Here is an 8423-nt window from a genome sequence, read left to right as displayed (position 1 = left end):
CAACTTTGCTTGTGGGTTAAATTCGCTTAGAAACCCCCCTTGACAAGCTTCAAGAACCTCTTGATATCACCCCCCTAAAAATCCAAACCATAACCCTCCAACCAGAAAAACCACCTGATATTCACACCCCTTCATGTACCCTTAACACTACATCCTTTTCCCTCCCCGAGGACAACCCCTTTGATGATTATAGAGTGATTAACTGAGGATGACTTAGATGAGGATAATGAGTCCCAAGAACTTGGATGATGTTGGGGGATGATGACATTGATGATGGTATGGGGATGCTGAGTACATTGATCAAAGCCTTTGGTGCATCTAGTACCCACGTTGTAAGTTCCGAGTCCAAAACCAAAATCCCAAAAAAACTAACACCATCATTTCTTTCGCCCCCGACTCCATACAAGGCTTTACAATCTTAAATCCAATCAATGATTAGCTCAATCATTTGGAATGCAAGGGGTATTAATACCCAAGGGGCTAATGAAAGATTGAAAACCTTCAAAAACATTTACAAACTCTCTATCATCACCATCCTGGAACCTTTTTCAGACAACTCACAACTTCATAATTTTAGAATTCAATTAGCTATGGATAAAGCTGTTTGTAACTCTAATGGAAAAATATGGATTTTTTGGACTCAAGATGTTGACTGCAAAATTCTTGAGATTGATGATCAGCGGAATAACCGTGAATCGAAATATAAACATCTCCAACTACTTTCCTTACCACCTTTGTTTATGCCAATACAGGAATCACTTGAAGGCCTCTTTGGGATAGATTGCTTTACTATGCCAATTCTTCACTACCTTGGTGCACAGTTGGGGATTTTAATGTCATCACCACCACTGAAGAAAAACTTGGGGGTTTACCTTACAACATGAGGAAAAGCTTTGAATTCATTGGGATTGTTGAAGCTTGTGGCTTGACAGACATTGGCTATCATGGTTCTCCTTTCACCTGGTCCAACCAAAGAAGTCCACAGTTCAGAATTTGGAAGAGGCTAGATAGAGCCATGGTGAATGATAAATGGCTATCTACTATGCCCCATACTTCTAACACTCACCTCCCTTATGTGGGATCTGATCACTGTCCACTGTTGATTGAAATGAATGATTCACAAACCAACCTTGTTAGATATTTCAAGTTCCTTAATTGCTGGGTGGATAATCCAACTTTCCTTGACACTGTTAAGGCTTCTTGGAGTGAACAAATCATGGGAGATCCAATGTGGTGTTTTCACCAAAAGATGAAAAGACTTGCCTCTACACTAAGCCAGTGGTCTAGAAAGGAATTTGGGGATATATATGCCCAAGTGAAGGATTTTGAAGAGAGGGTCAAGCTGGCTGAAGAGGCCCTGATCTCTGATAACACAGAGGAAAATAGAGTAAAGCTTCACTGTTTAAATGCTGAGTACATTAGGCACCTAAAGGTTGAAGAGTCCATATTGAAACAAAAAACCCAACTTCAATGGTTTAAGGAAGGGGATGCCAACACTAGGTACTTCCATGCTCTTATCAGAGGAAGAAGGAGGAAATTATTCATTCATAAGATCCAAAATGATCAAGGTGAATGGATTCAAGGGGATGCTGAAATTGCTGAAGCTGCCTGCCATCATTTTCAAAAGATTTTCTTGGGGAAGAGTGTAGAATCAAAGAAAACTACCTCAGATGTATCCCTAACATGATTTCTTGCTGCAATGAAAAGTTGACGTAAATACTCGATATAGAGAGGCAAGTCATTGTCTTCTCTATGAATCCCAATTCAGCAGCTGGACCTGATGGGATGAATGGAAAATTTTTTCAATCCTGCTGGGATATCATCAAAATAGACCTCCTGGCAGTAGTTCAGTCCTTCTTTTGTGGCCACACTATGCCTAAATGCTTCTCTCGTACCCGTTTGGTCCTACTCCCAAAAGTGGATCACCCTAATAAGCTTACAGAATTTAGGCCTATCAGCCTAAGCAACTTTACCAACAAAATCATTTCCAAGCTAATTTGTTCAAGATTTGCTACAGTACTGCCTGGTATCACTTCCATCAACCAAACTGGATTTGTAAGGGGAAGAAGCATCACTGAGAACATTATGCTTGCACAGGAGATTATACATGGAATCAAAAAGCCAAATCATGGGGACAATGTAGTGATCAAACTTGATATGGCAAAGGCCTATGATAGGGTCTCTTGGTCATTCACATGCTTGGTCCTTAGAAGAATGGGGTTTTGTGAAACTATCATTGACATGGTATGGAGGATCATGGCTAATAATTGGTATTCAGTCATTGTAAATGGCACAAGACATGGGTTTTTTCACTCCACAAGAGGCCTTAAGCAGGGTGATCCACTTGCTCCTGCCCTCTTTATACTTGGTGCTGAGGTGCTCTCTAGAATGATGAACAAGCTTTTTCATAATCATTCCTTCCATGGTTTTTATATGGAAAAAAGAGGTCCCCAGATAAACCACCTAAGCTTTGCTGATGATGTTATTGTGTTTTCCTCTGGCAAGAAAAAATCCTTGCAATTGATCATGAAAACCTTATCAAAATATGAGCAAGTGTCAGGCCAGCTTATCAATAGAGACAAGAGTCACTTCATGGTCCATCCTGAAACCTCACAGTTTACTATTGCTAGAATCAACAAGGTTACTGGCTTCAATCAAGAGGGAACTCCCATTACTTACCTGGGGTGCCCCCTCTATGTTGGAAGGCAAAGGATCCTGTACTTCTCAAATATGGTTGCTAAGGTGGTGAGCAGGATCAGGGGTTGGCAATCCAAAATTCTTAGTTATGGAGGAAGGGCAACCTTAGTGAGATATGTTTTACAGTCTCTACCCATACATTTGCTATCAGCTGTTTCACCCCCCAAAACAACACTAAAACAGATTCAGAGCATTACTGCAGATTTCTTTTGGGGTTGGAAAAATGAGAGGAAAAAATACCACTGGTCATCTTGGAAGAATCTTAGTTACCCTTATGAAGAAGGGGGTATTGGGGTAAGACAAATAACTGATGTTTGCAAATCCTTACAGTTCAAGCAGTGGTGGATCTTTAGATCCAAAACAACCTTGTGGGGCAATTTCCTCAGAGCTAAATATTGCCAGAGAGCCAACCCCATCATTAAAAAATGGGACACTGGCCAATCTTTGATATGGAAGAACATGATGCATAACAAACTGATAGCTGAATCATACATTCAATGGAGGGTAAACTCAGGTACCTGTAGTTTTTGGTGGGATGATTGGCTAGGTATTGGCCCACTTGCTAACTACAGGCTTGAAAGCAATAGAGCAAACAACATCACTGTTTCACAATTTCTGATTGAGGGCCAATGGAATATTGATATGATCAATCAAATAGCACCTCCCCAGTTAGTCCAAACTATATTGACCACACAGATCGACTATAATGAGCACATTCCTGATCAGGCCATATGGAAGCTCACAAGTGGAGGGGAGTTCACATGCTCTACTGCATGGAATTTGGTGAGACAGAGTAAAGCCAAGAATCTGATCAATTCTCTCATCTGGCAAAAAAATATACCTTTCAAATGCTCCTTTCACTTATGGAGAACCTTGAGAGGTAAACTACCAACTGATGAGAAGATCATTACATTTGGCCATGACCCATCAGATTGCCACTGCTGCCATGACCCAGGGCCTGATTCTATTGAGCACATCCATGTAGCTGGACACTTTGCTAGGAATATCTGGCAATACTTCTCCCCTTCCTTGGGAATCAGACATCAAACACAACCTCTCAGGTCTCTATTGCTGCATTGGTGGAAACAAAAATACAGAAATGAAGCCCAAAAACTTGTCCTTCAGGCCACACCAATTTTCATTTGTTGGAATCTATGGAAGAACGGATATATGCGCCTAAATATGGGGGCAAAATGTCAAACCTTCCAAGAGTAAAATACTCAGTTGTTAAAAACATTTCTAACATGCTGAGAATTTCCTTTCCAAACATTCAGTGGCCTCCTACCTGGAGGAATTTGATATCCCTTATGGAAGTTTGCACTCATGAGATCAACATTACTAAGGTCAACTGGAGCAGACCACAGTTGGGAGTTCTTAAGATCAATACAGATGGTAGTGCCCTTGACAATCCTGGAAGGATAGGAGCAGGTGGTATTGTGAGGAATGATTTAGGCAACCTCATTTTTGCCTTTGCCACACCTTTGGGATATGGTACCAACAATCAAGCAGAAATAGAGGCAGCATATCTGGGACTTAAATGGGCTAAGGAAAATGGCCAGCATCACATAGTGTTAGAAGTTGACTCTGAACTTCTCATCAGATGGATCAAACAACAAGCAAAGCCCCCTTGGAATCTGTTCCAATCTATTCTAAAGCTGAGTATTAATTGCGTACTTTCGACGAATTCACCGTGTCCATATTTTCGAGAAGCAATTCATTGCGGATGCATTATCTAAATTGACCTACCAAATTTTCACTTTTGCCGTTCGCATATTTGATAACCAAGCCTGAGTTACCGATTCTATCAAAGGACCCTATAGGCTTGATAAAATGGAAATGCCAAGTTTCAGAAGAAAGAAGACTAAAAGGATCAAGAGGCCTCCCTGAATTGGCTGGCTTACACCTTGGTATGTGCAATCTGCAGACCAAGTGTAATCGGCAGAACTCTCTGCATTTTTTGGTGCTTCTGATGGACTTCTTCAACCAGGCTTTCTTCTTAACTTAGTTTAGAGCCTTAGTGAAGAATTCTCTTTGTTGTAATTGGCCTTTTCCCTTTCTTAATTGTAAAGGGAGAGTCTCCCTTGTTTATTTTTCCTAGTCCCTTATGTATGGAGAGGAGTCCTCTCCTATAGGTGCATAACTTTCTGAAAAAGAATACAGAACTCGCAGGGGCAATGGCTTGACAATGCGGAAGATATTGCAGAGGAGGCGGTTGGGTTTTTTCAGGCACAATTTCATGAAACTGTGGTTCCTACGCAGTTTGATATCCTGAAACATGTCCCTTCCATGATTAGTAACGAGCAGAATGAAGAGCTTGTTGCCGCTCCTACGAAAGAAGAGGTGAAGCAGGCGGTTTTTGGTTTAAATAGTACAAGTGCAGGTGGTCCTGATGGTTTTACAGGCTTGTTCTTCCAAACATGTCAGGATATTGTTGGGGATGAGCATCTTCAATATGGTTTGGGACTTAAAGGGTTTTGGATCGCTCTAGATACATTACTCATACTAATCTTGTGTTGCTGCCAAAAAACAAAGATGTCCACACCTTTAGTGACATGAGGCCTATTAGTCTGAGTAACTTTGTGAACAAGGTGTTTTCCAGAGTGGTGCATGAGAGAATGGTCCATTTGTTGCCGGATTTGATATCACAGAATCAAGCAGGTTTTGTGAGGGGTAGCGCATTGTGGAGAATATTTTATTGACCCGGAAATAATCTCCGATATCGGACTCAGAACCAATAAAGGCAAGAATGCCAATGCAATTGTTCCCTGTCGTAATGAAATTGGACATGTCGAAGGCCTACGATAGGTTGTCATGCGGACTTTTCTTACAAATGTTACGAGGAAAAATGGGATTTTGTGAGCCGGTTTATAAACTTTGATTTATGAAATTGTTGAAATAGCGGTATTCGGTACTCATCAATGGCCAACCTCATGGTTTTCTTTCACTGCTACTAGGGGTGTTAAACAAGGGATCCTTTGTCGCCTACTTTGTTCATATTAGGCGTGCCGAAGTATTATCAAGGGTTTGAATGCTCTACATAGCAATTTGTGGTTTCTTGGATTTGGTTTGCCAAGTGAGTCCGAAAATTAATCACCTTGCGTATGCAGATGATACCATCATTTTCATCGGGCCTTGTGGAGATATCCCTGGGTTTGATCATGAATGTTTTGACTGAATATGAACAAGCTTCTGGTCAATTGATAAACAAAAATAAAAGTTCAGTGTATTTGCATGATAGGGTGGATGAAGAGGAGTTTCGGAAGGTAGAAAGAGTTACTGGCACGTGCTAGAAGGAGTTTACTTTGATGTATCCGCGTTCCTATCTATTACGCAAGGAGTAAGATGTCATTTTATTCGCAGCTCTATTACGAAGGTGAGAAACGAGCTCCCGGGATGGAAAGGAAGCTGCTATCATTTGGCGGAAGGGCCATTTTATTGAAACATGTGTTGCAGGCTATGCCAATGCACTTGATATCTGCTGTAGATCCACCTTCCTTTGTGATAGAGAAGCTCCATAAAATATTTGCTGGAGTTTTATTGGGCTAACATCATGTTGAGTGAATGGAATAGACATCAAGGTGATGGGATGCGTACCGTTTGCCTTGTGATGAAGGGGGTTTGGGATTTAGATCTCTTAGCGACATGCAAGTTCATGGCATTGTTTGCTAAGTTATGGTGGAATTTAGAACCAAACCATCTTTGTGGAGTTCTTTCATGAGCAACAAATATTTGAAAAAGAACAATCCTATTTTGGTGCCATGGGAAAGAAGGTTCACATATATGGAGGAAAATGCTTCACAAGAGACTTGATTGATCATCGATATGTGGCAACTTAGAATGGGGTCTTCTCTCGTTCTGGTTTGATAATTGACCTGGTTTAGGACCACTTTATTTCCTTACACCTCCGATTTTCCCTAAATGAGGATATTAATAATGTTTCTGATGTGGTGACAGAAGGTAGGTGGCATGAGTTGGCAATCAGAAATAATTTGCCTGAAGAACTTGCTGAATACATATTAAATGATGTTCTACCACCCGCCGGAGGATGAATTAGATAAGCCTTTGTTGATGCTTGAAACTAAAGGTGATTTTACCGTCAAATCTGCATGGGATATATAAGAAGCAAGGGTGAAAAAAGGGATGTTTATAAGAAGATATGGGTGAAAGGGTTGCCTTTTAAAATAGCATTCCTGATGTGGAGGGTGTGGCATTTCAAAGTGCCATTGGATGATGTGATTCGGAGTTGGGGATACCACATGCCATCGATGTGTTCCTGTTGTGCGGCACCTAAGGAAGAAACTGTTCCTCACATATTCTTAAGATGTGAAACTGCTCAGAGGACGTGGTCCTATTTCGTGCGTCGGGCCGGTATTAATATTACAGGAATGCATTTGCATCAAGTTATAGTGAAATGGTGGACTGCTGATGTGTTACCTAGAATGAAACCTATATTCTATGCTATTCCTTCTATTATTGTGTGGGAATTGTGGAAGAAGAGGAACGGGGATAAGCATAGGAATAAAGTTTCTCTTAGCAGAGTCATATATCAAGCTTCAACTAACATTCAACAACTGGTAAGGTTGAGGAAACCAGGTATCAAAATTATTCCTCATAGATGGCTTGACATTCTGAAAATTCTGGAACAATTCGTTCCTAAATTACAAGTAACAAAGGTCTGGTGGTATTTTCCCCCTGAAGGGTGGTGGAAATGTAATACAGATGGTGCTACTAGGGGCAATCCTGGTAGAAGCTCTTTCGCATTTTGTGTGAGGAATCATACTGGTGATTTGGTATTTGCTAGAGCAAAGGAAATGGAGGATGCAACAAATACTGAATCTGAAGCCATGGCACTCATTGAAGTCGCTAAATATTTATCACAACATGTTTACTCATTCATTATGGAGATCGACTCACTTTAATGAAGAACATATTGGATAGACGGTTGAAACCTCCTTGGAATATAGCATTGGTCGTTGAAAAATTGATAGAAATTATAGACAATGCTAATGTACAGGTTCTGCATATTATGAGAGAGGGTAACCAATTAGCTGACCACTTGGCTAATATTGCACTCGACCATGGCGAGGTTGTTGTGCAGTCCTTTACAGAACTAGATTCAAAGGGTAAGCGGATTCTTAATAGTGACAAATTACAATGTCCCTATTTGAGAATAAGAACTCAGAAGAAATACTGACGTCTGCTTATAAGCTGATGCGGAGGAAGGTGTATTATCATACTCAAAGCCATTATGGAGGAGAGTAGGGTGATACTATGTTCTTCTAGTTTCGTTTGCTGAATTGCATGTTGCACTCTGATTAATGAGATGGATGGAGTTTGGGTTTGGCCTGAAAATCTGCTTATTGACAGGATATTGTTGTGTTTACTGATAATTAGACAATGAGTACGAGGAGCGTTGATTCTATTAATGAGGGGCAAAATGGGAAATATGATTTTTTGGTGGGAAACGCTTGATGTGAAGATACAGATTGATGGAACCATGCATTTACAACTGTTATGAGGGGATAACCTGATTTAAAAAAAAAAAAAAAAAAAGGGGGCTGCAAGGCCTACTTGCAACAACTGCAGGAAATCAGAAATGGTGGGGAAAATTGCTGTTGTTTTCAGCAATTAGAAAAAGCAAATCTATTTGATTTGAATGATGCTAACAGCAGGATAGCAGGATAGCTTTGAATTTGAAATGATTTGGTACTTGTTTGTTTGATGCT

At 40.5% G+C, this 8423-nt stretch overlaps 1 protein-coding gene across 1 annotated transcript; it reads left to right on the top strand.

The window, feature by feature from the left end:
- Positions 1–1752: 1752 nt before the first annotated feature.
- On the top strand, positions 1753–6243 carry LOC132043044 (uncharacterized). Its single transcript, XM_059433531.1, has 5 exons — positions 1753–3813; positions 3972–4367; positions 4867–5152; positions 5884–5960; positions 6058–6243. Exons 1-5 carry the CDS (start codon positions 1753–1755, stop codon positions 6241–6243), a joined length of 3006 nt encoding a protein of 1001 aa, XP_059289514.1.
- The last annotated feature ends 2180 nt before the right edge of the window (positions 6244–8423 follow it).

This window comes from Lycium ferocissimum, unplaced genomic scaffold, assembly GCF_029784015.1.
Source record: "Lycium ferocissimum isolate CSIRO_LF1 unplaced genomic scaffold, AGI_CSIRO_Lferr_CH_V1 ctg20399, whole genome shotgun sequence".
Taxonomy (NCBI): domain Eukaryota; kingdom Viridiplantae; phylum Streptophyta; class Magnoliopsida; order Solanales; family Solanaceae; genus Lycium; species Lycium ferocissimum.
Note: the sequence above shows the minus strand (reverse complement) of the source record. Positions and strands in the feature narration are given on the sequence as shown.

What these genes read in the sequence shown, in the direction of transcription:
- LOC132043044 (XM_059433531.1), top strand. Translation starts at nt 1,753, where the DNA reads ATGAATCCCAATTCAGCAGCTGGACCTGATGGGATGAATGGAAAATTT. An exon ending in TAAAGCTGAGTATTAATTGC is followed by an intron (nt 4,368 to 4,866) that starts GTACTTTCGACG and finishes CAGAACTCGCAG; the next exon opens with GGGCAATGGCTTGACAATGC. An exon ending in ATGAAGAGGAGTTTCGGAAG is followed by an intron (nt 5,961 to 6,057) that starts GTAGAAAGAGTT and finishes TTTTATTCGCAG; the next exon opens with CTCTATTACGAAGGTGAGAA.